The sequence below is a fragment of the Lissotriton helveticus genome, chromosome 3_2, assembly GCF_964261635.1.
Source record: "Lissotriton helveticus chromosome 3_2, aLisHel1.1, whole genome shotgun sequence".
Lineage (NCBI taxonomy): Eukaryota > Metazoa > Chordata > Amphibia > Caudata > Salamandridae > Lissotriton > Lissotriton helveticus.
In genome coordinates this window covers 113806914-113827367 of record NC_136062.1, presented here as the reverse complement: position 1 = coordinate 113827367, position 20454 = coordinate 113806914, and the positions used below count along the sequence as shown (strand labels likewise).

At 47.4% G+C, this 20454-nt stretch overlaps 1 protein-coding gene across 1 annotated transcript in view; it reads left to right on the top strand.

Moving 5' to 3' along the window:
* Positions 1–12894: 12894 nt before the first annotated feature.
* PYGO1 (pygopus family PHD finger 1) overlaps positions 12895–20454 on the top strand; it is a 245144-nt gene continuing 237584 nt past the window's right edge. Inside the window, exon 1 of the mRNA XM_078684604.1 lies at positions 12895–13063. Within this exon, the coding sequence (XP_078540730.1) occupies positions 12922–13063 (142 nt within the window). The 5' untranslated portion in view covers positions 12895–12921. The remainder of the gene's footprint in view (positions 13064–20454) is intronic.

The following is a 20454-nucleotide window of genomic DNA, read 5'->3' as shown; positions in this document are numbered from 1 at the left end:
CCGAAATTATTCCGATTTATAAAAAGGGATCTCCGCTGGCCCCGTCAAACTATAGACCAATTAGTCTAATTGACGTTACCCAAAAAATCTATGCCAAACTGCTTTTGCAACGTTTGCAAGATTGGATTAGCGAGAATAATATCCTCTACCACTTACAAGCAGGGTTCCGTGCTAAAACATCGACCATTGACCAATTATTACGGCTCCAGGTTCTCTACTGGAAGCATGTGGTGATGGAAGGGGGGAGCCTCTACCTGACATTTGTGGACCTAAAATCCGCATTTGACATGGTGGACAGAAGTCAACTTTGGAGCATATTAACAACAATGGGGATACCACCCTATTTATGTCTCCAATTCAAAAGACTCCACGAAGGAACTTATGCAAAGGTTCGTTATGGCAAAAACGGCCAGCTAACAAGAGATTTTCCCATTGAGAAGGGAGTTAGGCAGGGATGCGTATTGGCCCCTACGCTATTTTCCCTTTTTTTAAATGGCCTTGTTGATGACTTAACTAGTGTACAAAACAGTGACGCTCCTAACTTAGCTGGTGGTAAATTTCCTGCACTCATGCTTGCGGATGACACCCTGCTGCTCTCAAAAACATCTATGGGGATGCAGCGGGTGTTAGATCAATTTACCAAATTCTGTAGGGACAGGAACCTGGGAATTAACATAGACAAAACTAAGTACATGGTGTTTAATGGCACTGCAACTAATTGCCCTTGTCCAACAATGGATGGACGAGCCCTGGAAAGGGTAAATAACTTTACTTATCTAGGCCTGACCTTAAACGACAGAATGAGTTGGGAAACCCAAATGACTAAGGCTAATTTAACCCTTTCTCAGTCTATGGGGGGTATTCTTAGGGTACAGAAATCCTGTGTCCACAAGCTAGTCAGTGTACCGCTGGAAATATACAAGGTACAAACCAGATCCTCCACCCTATATGGGGCGGAACTCTGGGGCCATTGTCCAGCGAATGAGATTAGTATAACAGAGAATAAATTTATTAGACAACTGCTCTCCTTACCTACTAACACCCCTCTAGTTCCACTAAGGCTCGATACAAATCTGAGGCCTATTGCAGAAGTAATCGCCTCACGCCCGCTTCTCTACTGGCGTAGATTGTGGAGTGTCCCGGAGCTCGAGTGCTATAGAGAAGAATTAAAGATTGTGATGGCTCGCCCGGGTGTAGGGAGGATAAAGTGGTTATCTTTTATAAGGGGGCAGGCATCTAAGATTGGCATGGAGAATCTCTGGTCCAACCCGGAGGACACATGCAAATCCATCTCAAAGAGAACCCTGGCTGAGTCTATAAAATATTACAACCTAGAAGAGGTCCTTCGATCAGCCAGGCCCTCTAGTCTCACTGACAGTTTTCTGGATTTTAAGAATGTCTATAGTTTTGAGAAAGAATTGGATGCTATAGAACCTGTCTTAGCAAAAAAATTGTTCCTACAGTTCAGATATGGTACACTACCCCTTTATTCCTACTCTGATAAATGGAAATCGGGTTTAGCTCGTCCTTGTCCAGGTTGCAATGATCCAAACGAATCTTTAATCCATGTGATCTTGTTTTGTCCTGCCTATTCTGCTAGCAGGAAAAAATGGATCATACAGTTATGTGTGAATCTAGGAGTCAGGAACTACATAGACTATTTTAGAATTTTAAAAACTGATACTAATACATTGATAGTTACTGCTATTGCTAATTTTTTGTTTTCGATGTGGTTAACTAGACGAAGACTGATTCGTTTGTAGTAACCCACTTATTGTGGGTAGACTGCTCTGTCTCAGTAATAACTTGTTTTTTATTGTGTCTTAAAATTTTTTAGCTTCTGTATTTTATTGTCTTAGTGCTTTTATCGTCATATCATAAACCGCACGCTAACTGATTTATTGCAAATATTTAAAATGAGATGTAACTATGTATTGGTTGAGTTGTAAATGTATTTTTTCTAATTTCAATGTACTTTTATGGTTCATTAACAAACCGAAATAAAGTTAAAATGATGAATATTATCGAGAGGACGTGTTTAAGCTTCCAAAACGTTGAGAAAATGGATTGGTCAATTTGATATTATGAAAGAGAATATTAAGGATGTCGGAAAGAAAGGGTTCAAGTACAAGATAAATATGTTCATGTAGAGACACTCAAACATACTCGGAATCTCTGCTCACCTAACCGCCGACTTTCCGTCTGCTGTATGCTGCAGTACGCTGCCGTCAGCAGTGGCTGTAACCCACGTGACCTGCAACCCGGAAGCAGGGTCGAGGTCTGAGAGTGCCTGAACGCTGGCGGGCGGCAACCTCAATACGCAGGAGGGCTGGAAACGCGAACTTGCCAGCGGCCGGGCTTTGAAGATCAACCCGAGAGGAGGAGACGCGTGGTGGAGCTCTCGTTCTCCATAAGTGCCCCGCAGCTAAGGTGACAGTCCTAAGAAGGGTTCCGGTGCATAAGCCAGCCCATGTTGGACTGGTGCTTGCCCGGAAGCAATCAAGGAGTGAGCCTTTGGGAGTCGTGAGCCACCAACAGAGATAGGGGGTGCACTCAAGCGCACTGGAGTGGCCCACAGCAAGGGGCTGAGGGGTGCTGTCGCCTCCAGAAGGACCGGATAATAATCAAATTGGAACTTGTAGCTATTTCCTCGGATGGTGGTGCCAAGGGGAGCAAGGCAGAGAGTCGGTAGAGAAGGTCGCTGAGCAAAGGTAAGTACATGAAAGCACTTGGACTATAGTTGAGAGATAGATAAAATTGAAAACGGTTGGTGAATGCTAATTGTCCTACCCTAACCTATTGTGACTTTTGAAAAAGCAGGACTTATACCCGGAAAAAGCGGGCTGCAGACATCCCTCAAGCCAGGGTGGGCAAGTTAAAGAAAGAAAAGATATGGCGTTAGCGAAAGCTGAAGCACGTAAAGGACAAATTACCAGTGCAAAGACATCCAGAACCCTAGAAGAGGGAAAAGCATTGGAGGGAAATAAAAACAAGAGTGAAGGAAACAACAGTTGGGTGGAGGATGTATCCCCAGGAACAAGCTGTAAACCCCAGGTCAAACAATTGCAGTCTAAAACCCCCAAACAAAACAATACAGAAGGAATATCAAATGGAGCGTCATTCACTAAATCAATAAGAGACTTTGTAGATAAACACTTTACGAAGAACCAATTAATAACTGACCCACAATCACGGGGGAAACAAGCAGTAGATGAAAGCATGACACTACAGGATGAGGAGTCGTCCTACATCTGCCTGCAGGATATACCAAATATAAGCGAACTGTTGCTTGAGCCAAGATCGTCCTCGTCGCTCTGCTTCTTCACCAACCGTGACTTATGTAACTCAGAGGGGGAGGGGAGTATAGAAAGCGAGCCTAGGAGCATGAAGTCAATGAACGGAGAAGGAGTTCAATTGGAGACAAACAAAAGTATGGAATCGCCACCAGCCATAGAAAATACCGGACAGAAGGTTCAATGTCTAACCTTGAGATGACAGCTACCTCAAGTGCCTCAGTGCTGGAAGACCAGTTACAATTGATTGTGGAAGAATTGAAACAAATTAAAGATCATATGCCCTTGATAGTTAGACCAGTTAGTGAAGAAATATCCATGGAAAGTTTACACCATCAGAGGGGAGGGGGAGAAAGAAGTCTCTTTGCAGATTGAAAAACAATGTGTGTTTATTTCACGTCATCCTATGCTCATAAAGAAACTGATGAAGCAAGGAGATATAAACAATACATACCCACGACAAAGAGATTGGTGAAAAGGTGTAGGAAGGGGAACAATACGAATATAAAATATAAGGAAAAAAAATCACTAAATTAGATGGAGGGCTCAGCGGGGTAGAAAATCCTCACAAAAAAGAGCATAGAAATTGCTAAATAGACCACAGAATGCTAGAGCATAGGCAATGATTGCAAATGAGAGGAGTAAAGGTATGAATAAATCAGTGGGAAGCAACAAGAGAAAAGAGAGAAAATGCAGGAAAAGATGGGGAAGGGCAATGGTAAAGAAACTCCAATAGATAATGACTTATGGCTATTCCTGGAAATAACACAGCAAAAGAAAGAGGGACAAAAGATAAAGAAACATAGTCCATTAAAACTCTCTCAATTTCTCTTCTCCTTCTCCAAGTATCCAAAACTGATTGATATACGGACTAACGATTTAAGACAAGTGGGATTCACGCAAAACAGCATGGGAAAAGAAATAACAAAGGTCGCTATATTCACGTCTGGCTAAGTCAGCTATATTAAATGCGGAGAAGGAGTTACTTAAAGAAGGGATTCGTCTTACCACCAGACAAGAAATGCTGGAAGGGGATAAAGGCGAAAAACCCTTTTTGTTATATCATGAAGGGCTAGGTCCAAGACAAATTAGGCTGATTTACCAGGGTTGTGAAACGAAAGAGGATCTCAAAATTGTTATAAGACCCTATGCAATGGATGCAGCTAAAGAAGCTACAACCCTAGCGAATAGATACAACGTGCTAGCACCGTTAGAAGATGAGGAAAAAAAGCTGGCTGAGCGATATCGATTAGAGGGGAGGGTCACCGCATTGCCTGGGCATACTTACTTGAAATAAAAATGGATTTAGCAGAATATCAAAATCCAGAAATCTTAAAAGGCTAATCAACAGGAAATTGTATGCCTTCAGGTAACTTGGCTATGCGCAAAACCCCTCTGATACAAGGGTATACACAACTAAACTCTCCGGCTAGAAAGGGAAAATTTGGGCGTGCGTCTGGGGGTCAAATAACATCGATATCGACTAAAATAGCCAAGAAGGTGGTCCCGCTGAATCTAAAGTGTAAATGGCTAGTGGCAGGTAGAGCGACCCTCTTATATCCCACACCAGAGTATGAAAGTATTGTTATAGTGTATATCTATATGCAGGGAATTAGAGATAAAAAGCATAAACCTGAAATGGAAAAATTTGAAATGGATGTGCAAGGTATAATTGAGGTACATTCCAGAGATCTGTTTATACTGATGGCAGACTTAAACCATAAATTGGACCCTTGTGGAGTCGAGCAGGGGTATAAAGAGTTATTAGCAGCATATAAGATTATACCCGCTTGTTTTCCTGGTGGTGGGGGATTGTAGTATGAGATATAGCCCTAGAGAAGTTTTTGGGCTCATTGGGCCTAGTCTGTATAAATGGAAAGATAGAATTAGATCGGCTAGCAAATTGCACATTTAGGATAGGTAATCAACTATGCCCCATGTAAAATATCTATGTCCATGCCTGGGATTTTGAACTCATAAGAGCGTTTGAGGTCAAGAAAGAGGAGGGAAGTGACCACTGGCCACTAACACTAAAGATTGTAGGAGGCAATATTAAATCACTTTACATCTGAAAGTGGTCTATCCCAGACGACTATCAGAGGAGTGTTTGGGTAAGCTAGCGGCGTTCCAGCAGGTCCAGACACTAGAGACAATCCCTAGCACGGAAAATACAGGATGGTTCGAAAAGGTTATTTCCGATGTGGTGCAATGTTTAAGGGTGGATCTGAAAAGAAATAGCCGTAGGGACCATAGAAAGGGGGGATCTCAGGGTCAAAATAAGAACTGCCTTAATGAGGAATGTAGGAAATTAAAATTGAGTATAAGGGAAAAGAAAAGACAGCTAAGATTAAAGTATGATTTATATACGCTCAACAGCCTACAGAAACTAAGAAACAATATAAAAATTCTATTAGAAAGTACAAAAGAACATATAAAGAGAAGTGTTGGGGAATATTACTGGAAGCTATAGAAACAAGAAATGTAAAAATGTTCAGGAAATTAGTCCAAGATGGCTACGGTAGGAAACAGGAGGCTATGAACTGTGTGGTGACCGAAGAGGCATGGGAGAGTTACCTGGGAGAATTATATGGGAAAGGGGTTGGTCAAGAAAGACAGAAAGATACATTATGGATAGGGGAGGAACAAGATATTAGGTCTCTTTTTACATTATCCAATGTAAGATGAATTATATCTAAGTTAACACTAACCCGGGCAGCGGGACCAGATAATCTTCCAACAGTAATTATCCGAACTAGACCAGATTGGTGGACAGATTTTTTCACGAAAACGTTCAATAGCATCCTTGATTCTGGGAAAATACCGGTAAATTAGAGAAGGGCCATTATTAGACATATCCATAAACGAGGAGATATTCTGTTACTCAAAAATTACAGGCTAATCAATCTCTTGGATATCAGAGAAAAGGTGTTTTCTAAAATAATTTTGGAAAAACTTAAGGAGTGGGCTGAGGACAATCAAGCTGTGCCTCCAGTACACGGTGGTTACCGGGAGGGCCACTCTACAATTTATCACTGTTTTGCGTTATGGGCAATGGCTCGGAAGTCGATGGAACAGGGGGGTAGTGTGTTCTGCTGTTTGACCTGGTAGACCGAGAACGATTATGGGAAATGCTGGGGGACTTAGATATTCCAAGAGCCTCCTGTCTATAATACAAGAGTTACATAGTCAGAATTCGGCACAGGTGATTCTCGATACAGAGGGTACACTGTCACGGAAGATATTGATTCAAAATGGGCTAAGACAGGGGTGTGTATTGGCCCTGTTGCTTTTCTCTCTCTTTATAGCAGATTTGCCCGCCACTTTGAGAATTGTGCCGGGGACCGGCCCAAAAATAGATGGGAAACATATTGCATGTTTATTCTATGCAGACGACTTGGTAATTGTGGACCAAACAGAGATAGGTCTGCAAAGAAAGCTCAAAGTGTTTGGTGATTACTGCAGTCGTAAGAAACTAACAGTAAACTTGGAAAAAACAAAGATCCTCTGCAACTGGGTCCTAGGCTTCATAAAACTGGATAAAGTTAAGGAGGATAAATACCTAGGAATCTGGTTTGAGAAATCTATGAAGTGGAAAGTACACCTGGATGCACTAAAAATTCAGGCCTATCCTTGGTTAGCGGCCTGAGAAAATTTAATAACATCTATGGAGAAATGACGGAAAGACCAGTCCTGAAAGCTTACATGGCCATGGTACCTCCATAGTTCTTATATGGCGCTGAACTGGTATTCCTAAGTGGTAAGAGGACGTGGGATGCCAAAGAAGGGAAATGTGTAATAAAATTACTGTCCCTACCTAGATCCTCCATGATACAGGCAATAAGATTAGAAACTGGAAGGGTCTCATGGGAGAAAATGGCAATCATGGCACTAATAAGATTCTGGCAACACCTGGGTTGTGAAGAGGAGAAAAAAGTCTCCCTTTGGTGTAAATGTGAGATCCTACAGAGTGAACTGAAGTGGGCAAAGGGGGTCAGAGAAACAGTGGCTATGGTGTGTAGAGAACTGAGGGCTCACGTATGCCAGCAGAACTTCCATCCAACCATAAGTAAGAAGGAACTTCGGACAGTAGGGAAAGAAATATCATGGGACCTGGATAGAAAATACTTGGAAGGGAAAAGATCTGTATGTTTCATGATGAAATCTTGGCAAAACGGCCAACAATTCCCATACATGGATATTCTTCCCAATGATTGGTTAACAAGAGAATTATTTAAAATAAGTATTGGGATTAATCCATGTTATGAGAATGATAGGATTAAGAGGGCTATGATTGACCTCGAAGGGAATTGTATGTGTAACATAGGGACAAAATACAATATTTTGCACATCTTATTAGATTGTCTAAATGTTCTTGATGCACGAAAACTGTGGCTAATACCAATCTTCCTAAAATATGAGGTTAGGAATCGTGCACATGCGGTAGATCTTTTATCTGAAATGCACACATTAGATGTGGCACATGCAATAGGGAAGCTTATGCTTGCAGTTAAAAATGTTCTTAAAAAGGTGTAGAGTGGATGTTTTAGCAGTAGTATGGATTTTACAAAAAACACACCAGTATTTATTCATGACACTCGGGATTCTAAATAATTGTTAGATAGATTATATTTCTTTTATAAGAATTTTAATGTATTTGAAGTGTTTAACAGGTATTATAAAGTGTTTAACTTGAGCTGGTTTTTAAATCGAAGATTGCTATGTTTGAATGTTTGTTCATGTTTAAAGACCAATTGTCTAAATAAACAATCTTTTTTTAATTGAATTGAAGGTAGAGCAGAAGCATGGAGCTAGGGAGCTGAAAGTAATGGTTGGTGACTTTGTGAGAGTGAAGTGCTCAAGGATCAAATCCAAGGGAGAATCAAACTTTCCTAAGCCTAAAAAAGTGGTGGGAGTTGAGGAAGAGTGTGGTGAAGTTGGAGGGAGGCAAATGGTAAAACAAGAATAAAATAGTTTTGTCTCACTTGCACCGAGATGATGACAAGCAAAAGAGAATGGGTGATAGGTGTGTGGTGGAGGGAGAAGTTTGGGGGCGCCCACCTTTGTCAAGGGTAACCAGATCACCTAACAATTTTGTGATTATGTTTTAAAATACTAATGTTTCAATGTTTCTTGTATTTGGACCTGGGTGCATTTAGACTTTATGGGATACATGGTAGCATTTTCTCATATATTGGATGTCTTTCATAATATATAGGGATCCTTAAAATTGTAAATATTATGATTTATTTCTGTCAGTCAATTCAGCCTCTGTTGAACCTCATTTTACGAGCATCATTTTGTTTTAGTTGTAAAGGAGGAAGGTGTATTGGGATGAAGTATATGTGGCCTAGTCATATTGCTGTCATGCTTCCACGATGTTGCCACCATTAGCATGTTATAGAATGTGAGGGGGAATGGTTCTGGAATCTAAGGATGAAAAATACAGCTGGTCTGGTGGCAGGATGCGTAGAGGCAGCCTTACATGTCCTGCTATTGGCAAATAAAATCTTCCAACTTACCTGTGATCCAGCTTCTTAATAGTCATGTGATGCAGATGATGTAAATTTATAAATTTCCTTTTCTTACTGCTCTATGTGCTGCTGTCATCAGACAATAATTGTGTTTTGCTATTTTATTAGTTTTTTTTAAGATCTATGCACTTTATATTTTACTTTCTTTTATGAATGAACTGTTTTGGGTTCTACTATAATGAATTGTTTTAATTAACTGTCAAATAAAGCATTAATATTATTATTAGTACTTAGAGGCTTTTGGGGTAACAGATAACAGTCATCCAATCAATCATCCTTATCTCCCAGCAGGCATCCGTGATATACTCGATTATCTGTATCAGAGGCTATATTATCAAAGTGAAAAAGCTAAACTCCACTACTAAAACATGGCACGTGCGTTATATCTCTGGCTCAAGTCAATCACAAAGCCAGCAGTTCACCATGACATGTTCATGTCTCTTATTTTCTGTTTCCAGAGTCAGCATGTCTAAGTGCAGCTCGCATAAAGCAAAACCTACAATTTGCAAGTCTGCAACTTTAGGAATACCTTTGGGAGTCAAAAAAATATACACACAATGCAGTCCAGAAACCTGGATGAACGCCTCCTCAGCGCCCGACATCGCCATCCCAGACGGATACAAGATCATCCGGAGGGACCGCATCAACCAGACTGGAGGAGGCATCGCCATCATCCACAGGAACACCATCCGCATCACGACCAACACCGACAACACCCTCAAACCCGCCGAGCACCTGCACTTCCAGATCCACATCAACCCCAAGACCATCCTCAGAGGCACCCTCATCTACAGACCCCCGGGACCACGCACACAATTCAGCGAGGACATCGCCGACTTTGTCAGCCCACACGCCCTCCCCTCCGCTGACTACATCCTCCTCGGGGACCTCAACTTCCACCTGGAGAACAACAACGACCGCAACACCACCACCCTGCTGGACAACCTCGCAAACCTCGGACTCAAGCAACTGGTGACCACCCCCACCCACTACGCCGGACACACACTCGACCCCGTCTTCTCATCCAGCAAGGACATCGCCTTCAGCCACGCCACCAGACTCCACTGGACGGACCACAGCTGCGTCCACTTCAGCTTCACAAGGACCACGACTCACCACCACCAGCAACAGGTTGCACGCAGAAGCTGGAACAAGATCACAGCCGACCAACTCGTGACTTCCCTGAGCAAGAACCCACCCACCAGCGCAATAAACCCCAGCCGAGCGGCCACCAACCTCACGAAGTGGATCAGCGACTGCGCAGATGACCTCGCCCCTCTGAAGACCCCGCCCAGCAGACCCGGCAGCAAGAAAGCCCCATGGTTTACCGACGAACTCAAGAGCTCCAAGAAGAACTGCAGAACCCTCGAGAAAGACTGGCGCAGAAACCCAACACCGGACAACATGACTGCCCTCAAGCTCGCCACCCGAAAACACCACCAACTGATCCGCGCCACCAAGAAAACTGCATTCAAGGAACGACTGCACAACAACGCACACAACAGCAAGGAGCTTTTCAACATCGTCAAAGAGCTCTCCAACCCCAACGCCGGAATCAACGACATCACCCCTTCGCAAGACCTCTGCAACTCCCTCGCCGCCTACTTCCACAACAAGATCGCGGACATACACAACAGCTTCTGCTCTCAACCAACGCACGCCACGACCGAACCACCGCCCCCCACCACCACCCTCCACGCCTGGACCCTGATCAGCACCGAAGACACCGTCCGCACGATGAACTCCATCCACTCCGGATCTCCGACCGACCCCTGCCCCCACCACGTCTTCAACAAGGCCGACGCTGTCATCGCACCCCACCTGCGGGACATCATCAACACCTCCTTCGACACCGCTACCTTCCCGGAGAGCTGGAAGCACGCCGAACTCAGCGCTCTACTAAAGAATCCATCAGCCGACCCCACCGACCTCAAGAACTACCGCCCCATCTCGCTGCTCCGGTTCCCTGCAAAAGTCATCGAGAAGACCGTCAACAAACAGCTGGCCGCCTTCCTCGAGACGAACGGATCCCTCGACCTCTCGCAGTCTGGCTTCCGGGCCAACCACAGCACCGAGACCGCCCTGATCGCAGCAACCGATGACATCCGAGCCCTGCTCGACAACGGAGAAACAGCGGCCCTCATCCTCCTGGACCTCTCTGCGGCTTTCGACACTGTCTGCCACCGCACCCTAGCACAGCGCCTCAGCAACGTCGGAATCCAGGAGAAGGCACTGGAGTGGATCATCTCCTTCCTCGCCGGAAGGACACAGAGAGTCCGCCTCCCCCCGTTCAGATCAGAAGCCACCGAAGTCATCTGCGGCGTTCCCCAAGGCTCCTCGCTCAGCCCAACCCTCTTCAACGTCTACATGAGCCCCCTCGCAGCCATCGCACGCCAGCACAACCTCAACATCATCTCCTACGCCGACGACACCCAGCTGATCCTCTCCCTCACCAACGACCCCGCCACCGCCAGAGCCAACCTACACGAAGGGATGAAAGAGGTAGCCGAATGGATGAAGGACAGCCGCCTGAAACTGAACTCGGACAAGACGGAAGTCCTCATCCTGGGGTCCTCCCCCTCCGCCTGGGACGACTCCTGGTGGCCCCCAGCCTTAGGCAGCGCACCCAAACCATCAGACCACGCACGCAACCTGGGCTTCATCCTGGACTCCTCCCTCTCCATGACCAGACAAGTCAACGCCGTCTCCTCGTCGTGCTTCAACATCCTGCGCATGCTACGGAAGATCTTCCGGTGGATCCCCACCGAGACCAGGAAGACGGTCACCCAGGGCACAAGTCCTAAAAAGAGAAGTGGGGGGACGCTGGCGTCACGACAGGGAGTGACGTCATGAAAGGTGGCTTGCACCATCAGACTCATTCCCTCCCCTCGCTCACCCCTTAGATGCGATTGCATCAGAGAAGCGCGTGAGCAGCATTCTGAATGAGCTCCGATCTCGCCCCAGAGAGGCCAAAGAGTGAATGTGTGGCTCCATTTGCTCCAGTTATCGAGCTCCTGGTAAAATATGTGGGGGTACGCCGTCCACCTGCGTGGTACCCCGACTCGAGCCCTGCGGTCACCCAGGCCCTCGTCATCAGCCGTCTGGACTACGGCAACTCCCTCTACGCCGGAACCACCGCCAAACTCCAGAAGAGACTCCAGCGGATCCAGAACGCCTCAGCATGACTCATCCTGGACATCCCCCACCGCAACCACATCTCCGGACACCTGAGAGACCTGCACTGGCTCCCGGTCAACAAGAGAATCACCTTCCGCCTCCTCACCCACGCACACAAAGCCCTACACAACCAAGGTCCATGATACCTCAACAACCGCCTCAACTTCTACGCCCCCAAACGCCAGCTTCGATCGACCGGCCACGCCCTCGCCACCGTCCCCCGCATCCGAAGAGCCACCACAGGGGGTAGGTCCTTCTCCTACCTCGCCGCCAAGACTTGGAACTCCCTCCCGACACACCTCCGCCTGACCCAGGACCACCTCGTCTTCAGGAAGCAGCTCAAGACCTGGCTGTTCGAGCAGTAGCGGATCCCCCCCCCCCCCCCCCCTTCCCCCAGCGCCTTGAAACCCTCCGGGTGAGTAGCGCGCTCTATAAATGCTTTCATTGATTGATTGATTGAGTCCAGGTAAATCTTTGACATGGGTCATATTTAGTGAGGAATTTTGGCCTTTCCTAGACTTAAAAAAATTCCATCAAGGACTTAATTGAAGTAATGAGCTGGGTCTTGATTGTCATGGGAAACGTAAGTGGTACAGTCCAATGTACCATTAGTTAAAAAGAAAAGTTTTGGGTTAAGTGGCGTCGGAGCGTGTCGTGAGCCCTTATACGCGAAGAAGAAAACGAGACGCCCCGGCAGCTGTTTGAACTGCGACAATAACCAGAGTTTATCGTCACGCCTCTGGGTGCAGGTGTACTGCACCTGCTGCACAATGGAATGTGAAAGCCTGCTCCAAATGAGCGAGCGCTGCAGCACGTCAGGAGAAGGGCTGAAAGGGCGGCTTCGCTTCGGTATCCCGAGGGGCGGGGCCAGACGTAGGCCCCGCCTCTGTGGTTGATGTCACGTTGCTCCTCAGTTAGTTATGTCATCAGTTCGGAAAAGAAATCTTTGGCTTGAGACATCGCGAATCAGCTCTGCTTCCCTCGTGCTTTTTAGTGCGAGGTTGCTGGATTGGCGAGGCGTGTTGAGAAGAGCTGCCTCGAGGCGGACGGATATGTCAGGCAGTGAGTATTCGGTGGAGTCAAGCAAGCAGGGTTAATAATAAGTAACCATCTCATAAACTGCAAACTATGTGCACGATGCCAGCGTTTGTTGAACGCCCAAACGATGCAATTGTGTTTGTGAAGCACCTTTTGGATCAGGATACGTGGACAGTCGCCGTATAGATTTCGCGGTTGTATTTAAACATGGGTGTGTTGGCACAGAAGGCAACGGTAGAGGCGAGGTTAATGAAAACACGTGTGTTCCACTATCAGCAGGATGTCGAAGGCAGTGGCGAAACGGATGAGGCCCCCTGCAAAACGTGAAGAGGGGCCCTTTAGTCCCCATATCTCACAGATATTAATTGGCTGTGGGCTGGACGGGAGCCCCCTGAAACGTCTTTTTTTGGGTGGGGGGGAGGGGCGCTGCACCGCTGGGGCTCGCGTTACGCACCTAGTTGAGAAGGGGCCCCTAGCCTCTGTATGTCCTGCACCATGCCGGATTGCCCACGGATGTTCTAAAACCCCCACTCCCCCTACACCCGCTTGTAGTCTCAGTGTTTGAACATGGTGGACCACAGGGCTTTAAAGTGGGATGCAAACGGGGGTCCTCTCAAAGGGGCGTGGCTAATGTAATTGAGGGCGTGTCTCAAAAACAGGTAAACTAAAAATCTGCGCTTGCATAGTAGGGTGACCAACTGGCATTGGTGCAAATTCAGGACGGTGAGTGTAAAAATTCAGGACAAGGGGTCAAAATTCAGGACACAAATTCAGGACAGGAGGTCAAAATTCAGGACAGAACTTCAGGACAATAGGTAAGTTTTACAGACACATCAGAGGTCGCGCAATCGTATATAATTAAGCCAAGCCATTTCCAAACATATTCAACCATTTGCAAACCTATCCATCATGTATCCTTCCATCTATCATTTAACTCATCCATCCCTTCATCCATCCTTCCACTCATCTATCCATTATCCATCCATCCACCCTTCCACCCTATCCATCTGTACACTTATCCATCCATTCACTCATCCATACAGCCATTTACCCTTTCACCAATCCAGCCATCCTTTCACTTACTAATCCTTCCACCCATCCACTTTTTAGTCATCCATCCATCCTCCCGTTCTCTCTCCATCGACCCTTTCACTTAGCCATCATTCCTTCCATCCATCCATCCATCCATCCATCTACTCATCGAATCATGAATCCATCCATTGACCCCATCACTCATCCATCTATCATCTCACTCCTTCACACATCTATTCCTCCTTTTGTCCATCTACCCTCCCTTTCACTCACTCATCCATCCTTACATCCACCCTTTCACTCATACGTACATTCATTCACCCTTGCACTTATCAATCCATCAATCCATCCATCATTTCACTCATCCACCCACCCACCATCCACCCATCATCCACCCACCATCCACCCACCCACTCATCCTTTCACCCACCCACCCACCCTCCAATCCACTCATCCATCCTTTCACCCACCCACCATCCACCCACTCATCATCCATCCACCCAATCATCATCCATCCACCCAATCATCATCCATCCACCCAATCATCCATCCATCCTTCTACCCACCCACTCATCATCCATCCATCCATCCTTTCACCCATCCACTCTCCATCCATCCTTTCACTCACCCCCTCATCATCCATCCACCCCCTCATCATCCATCCACCCCCTCATCATCCATCCTCCCCCTCATCATCCATCCATCCTCCCCCTCATCATCCATCCATCCATCCTCCCCCCTCATCATCCATCCATCCTCCCCCCTCATCATCCATCCATCCATCCATCCATCCATCCTCCCCCTCATCATCCATCCATCCACCCCCTCATCATCCATCCATCCTCCCCCTCATCATCCATCCATCCATCCACCCCCTCATCATCCATCCATCCTCCCCCTCATCATCCATCCATCCATCCATCCTCCCCCTCATCATCCATCCATCCATCCATCCTCCCCCTCATCATCAATCCATCCATCCTCCCCCTCATCATCAATCCATCCATCCTCCCCCTCATCCTCCCCCTCATCATCCATCCTTCCCCTCATCATCCATCCATCCATCCTTCCCCTCATCATCCATCCATCCTTCCCCATATCATCCATCCATCCTCCCCCTCATCATCCATCCATCCTCCCCCTCATCATCCATCCATCCATCCATCCATCCTCCCCCTCATCATCCATCCATCCTCCCCCTCATCATCCATCCATCCTCCCCCTCATCCATCCATCCTCCCCCTCATCATCCATCCATCCTCATCATCCATCCATCCTCCCCTCATCATCCATCCATCCATCCTCCCCCTCATCATCCATCCATCCATCCTCCCCCTCATCATCCATCCATCCTCCCCTCATCATCCATCCTTCCCCTCATCATCCATCCATCCTCCCCTCATCATCCATCCATCCTCCCCTCATCATCCATCCATCCGTCCTCCCCCTCATCATCAATCCATCCATCCTCCTCCTCATCATCCATCCATCCATCCTCCTCCTCATCATCCATCCATCCATCCTTCCCCTCATCATCCATCCATCCTTCCCCTCATCATCCATCCATCCTTCCCCTCATCATCCATCCATCTTTTCACCCACCCATCCATCCATCCATCCTTCCCCTCCATCCATCCCCTCATCCATCCTTCCCCTCATCCATCCTTCCCCTCATCCATGCATCCATCCATCCTTCCTTCCACCCATCCATCCTTCCACTCATCCATCCATCTTCCCCTCATCATCCATCCATCCATCCATCCATTAATCCTTCCCCTCATCATCCATCCATCCATCAATCCTTCCCCTCATCATCCATCCATACTTTCACCCACCCATCCATCCTTCCCCTCCATCCATCCCCTCATCCATCCATCCATCCTTCCCCTCATCCATCCTTCCCCTCATCCTTCCTTCCACTCATCCATCCATCCCCTCATCCATCCTTCCTTTCATCCATCCATCATCCATCCTTCCCCTCATCCATCCATCCTTCTCCACCATCCATCCCCTCATCCATCCTTCCTTCCCCTCATCCATCCATCCTTCCTTCCCCTCATCCATCCATCCTTCCTTCCCCTCATCCATCCATCCTTCCTTCCCCTCATCCATCCATCCTTCCTTCCCCTCATCCATCCATCCTTCCCCTCATCCATCCATCCTTCCCCTCATCCATCCATCCCATCCATTTATCCTTCCCCTCCATCCATCCATCCTTCCCCTCCATCCATCCATCCTTCCCCTCCATCCATCCATCCTTCCCCTCCATCCATCCTTCCCCTCCATCCATCCATCCTTCCCCTCCATCCATCCTTCCCCTCCATCCATCCATCCTTCCCCTCCATCCATCCATCCTTCCCCTCCATCCATCCTTCCCCTCCATCCATCCATCCTTCCCCTCCATCCATCCTTCCCCTCCATCCATCCATCCTTCCCCTCATCCATCCATCCTTCCCCTCATCCATCCATCCTTCCCCCTCATCCATCCATCCTTCCCCCTCATCCATCCATCCTTCCCCCTCATCCATCCATCCTTCCCCCTCATCCATCCATCCTTCCCCTCATCCATCCATCCTTCCCCTCATCCATCCTTCCCCTCCATCCATCCATCCTTCCCCTCCATCCATCCTTCCCCTCCATCCATCCATCCTTCCCCTCATCCATCCATCCTTCCCCTCATCCATCCATCCTTCCCCTCATCCATCCATCCTTCCCCTCATCCATCCATCCTTCCCCCTCATCCATCCATCCTTCCCCTCCATCCATCCATCCATCCTTCCCCTCCATCCATCCATCCATCCTTCCCCTCCATCCATCCACCCTTCCCCTCATCAATCCATCTTTCCCCTCATCCATCATCCGGCTACCCTTCACCCATACATCCAGCTATTTACATTTCTTCTCATCCATCCTTCCCCTCACTCATCAATCCATCCATCCTCTCTCATTATCCATGTATTCAATCTTTCATTCATCCATTCACCCTTTCACTAATTCATCCAATCATCCACACATCCCTTCACTTACTTACTCGCCCACCTTTCCATATTAATTTTGAGCTGAGCCCTTTTGAGAAGAGGCACATCAGGAACTTCACCCTCGCTGCAGGGGACGTTCCAGGACTGGGACAGAAGCCACCCAGGGCGGAGACAGGATCCACCACAGGGGGTAAAGGAGCCATCACAGGCCCGGGGGGGGGGCAGGAGCCATCACAGGCCGGGGGGGGGGGGGCAGGAGCCATCACAGGCGGGGTGGGGAGACACAGGATCCACCACAGTGGGGGGACAGAAGCCATCACAGGGGGTGGGCAGAAGCCATCACAGGTGGTGGGGAGGGGGGGACAGGAGCCATCACAGGAGGGTGAACAGGATCCACCAGGGTGGGCACAGGGGTGGGCATGCAGTATTCTAGGATCATCTTGGGCTCCTCGCCCCCTCCTGCACAAGACAACAAGAAGACAGGCTCTCTGTCCAAAATGCCATCCCCCACTGTGATGTACAGTACTTACAGGAGATACTCTAAGAGAACTGGTTTAACTGATTGTCCTCCATACTTTGTTAATCAGTGTGGGTGCGAGTGTGCCATTTCTTAATTTTATAGACTGCATGTTTGAAGAACCGAGGGTTGCTTACAATTTAGTGACAGTAATTAAGCTATTTGAAGAGAACCATGTGCTGCACAGTGTAATCAGGGCCGAGTCTAGGATGTTTGGGGCCCTGGGTAGAAATGGAATGTGTGAGCCCCTCTCTAAATTGCAGACATGGCGCATTCAGGGCTGTTTGCATGTGAATAGATGCCCCTGCTCTTGAAGCTGCAGCCCCTCCCTCTGACACCTTCAAGCACCTCTTAACAGCTCATCAAGGGCTGAAGGTGTGAGGGTTGACATCCCGCTGCGCCTCTCCAATGCTGCTGAGTATGTGAGCTTTGGAACAGCATCGGAGTTAAAGAGGGAGGCGGGTGGAAGCTGTGCCCGGTTAAAATTACGGACAAATGGCGTCCGTTAAAGAATCCTTCACGGACAACGGACAGACGGCCAAAATTACGGACTGTCCGTGAAATTTACGGACGGTTGGTCACCCTATTGCATAGTGTGCCGCCCGACTTGTATTTTGCCCGTTCTGTCATTACATCTAGAAATATGATACAACAAGCAACATCATACCTACAAGTCAAGACTATTGGCTTTATCAATGGTTGTTAGTTGCATAAGATAAATAAGCAGCAACTATGGCTTGTATATAATATTGGAAAAGCTTCCACTTATTGCCCTGATGACACCATGACAATGTTGCTGCTCCTGAGTTTCAAAATGAGAAGGGGAATCCAGAGAGAAAATAACTCTCTTTAAAGGATTTCACTTCCCCTACAACGCTCATCTGGCATGACGTCATGCAGTCACTTTTCCACTAGTGAGAAGTAAGCGGTGCGAGCAGCGCACATCGACCTACCTGCTGTTACTGTAGTCCGTAAAAAAATGGAGGGCCTGTGCCAGGGCACAAAACAGAGCCCGATGGAGACCCGTTTCGAGCCCCCCTCCCTTAAAGCCGTTGTGGTCCAGAGGAAAACAGAACTCGATCACAGATACCAGGAACTACAAGCCCCAAATGAATTTGGATGTTGATTTAAAAGCCAGCATTTTCTTGAAATGGCAGCTATGCATTTGTTACAACATTTCTATAGCACTTACTACCCCTGTGTGGGATGCTGAGCACTTGCCTACATCGGTAGCACCCTACATCGTGTACGGGAGTGTTGTCTTGGTATGCTATTGCTATGTGAGCTTTGTTTTCATGTCCCATGTGATCACCACCGTGGTGTGGGTATCGTGTTATGGGGCACTGCCAAGTGTGAGCGTGAGGTACACAGTTTATGACTTTCAGTAAGCTGGCAGCTTTGAGCAACTCTGCAGGCCCGTTCATGATATGTTTTTATGATCATTGTTCTCTTAGCTGGTTACTACACTGTCATCGTGCTACTAGATATGACAGACACAGGATGTGTTTTATACAGATCCTTTATTCTGCTTCTTGTCTCGACCCTGTCCCTACTCTAACTGCCCTCATCCTGTGCTTGCTCCTCCTCTTTCCTTCAACCCAACTAGCTCCGCCCCCCAACTACTAGACTGTCAACTACATTACATCTCCCCTTTTCTTAATAAAACAAAACAAACAGTGTTTCAATCCATCTCTTCAATGAGTCTCTTTGGTGGTTGGATATCACGACGTGGCCGCAAAGACATGGTCCCGGTGGACTCACTAGGCAAGGGTCCATTCGGCTGACCTCTGCCTTGTGTATCACCATGATCGGGTTCTTCAAGTGCGAGAGTGTCAGTCAGGCTCATCAAAGGTCCTTTCATGTTTCGAGGACACTTCTTGAAGTGAGAGACGTTCCTGGTGATTCGACGTTGGTCAGATTCCGCAGTTAGCATGGTGCCCTTCTGTTGGGTAACCAACAGTGGCTCATCTCGGAATCGTAATCAGCCTTTCTCTGTTGATCCTGTTTGACGAGGACGTAGTCTCCTTCATGCAAGGATGGAGGTCTCCTTTTGACATCGGCATATGATTTCATTCTGTCCTTGTTATGTTTGTCAGTCACAGCAATCTCTTGGTGATTGTGAGTTGGCGACACAGCTTGCAAGGCCCCTTCCCATGTTGGGATGCGATTTCTCATTCGGCGCCCTAGCATGAGGGTCGCTGGGCATTGTCCGGTGGTTGAGTGTGGAGTTGTCCTGTAAGCTCTGAGGACTTCATTCAGGGCGGCTTGCAGCTCCCTCTTCTCAGCCATGGCTTGCTGAAATGTCTTTTTGATCGTAGCCATAAATCTTTCAATGGTGCCATTTGCTTGTGGCCAGAGAGGTGTAACTTTTCTGTGCCTGAAGTCCATGTGTTTTGCAAATGCACTGAATTTGTGTCCATTGAATGGGGGCCCATTGTCCGTTTTAACCTCTTTGGGGACACCCCATGTTGTAAACACTTCATCTAGCACCTTGAGAGTGCAAGAGGCACTTGTAGACGATATTATTTGTGCGATGGGAAATCTTGAATATTCGTCAATTATGGCAACCACATATTTTCCAGACTGCAGCGGTCCGTAGAAGTCCATGGCAATTTCTTGCCACACTCCGCTGGGCAGGGTGGTCATTTGTAGTGGTGCCGGTGGATTGCTTTTGTTGGTCAACTGGCATAGATGGCAATCCTTCAGGGTAGACTCTACCATCTGGTCAAGAAAAGGAAACCAGACGCGTTCCCGGAGAGCTCGCTTTGTTGATACTACTCCTCTATGACCTTCATGGGCCAAATTGACAACTCCCTGCCGTAGTTGACTAGGGATCACAAGTCGTTGACCTCGTAGAATGACTCCATCGGTGGTGACCGACAATTCAT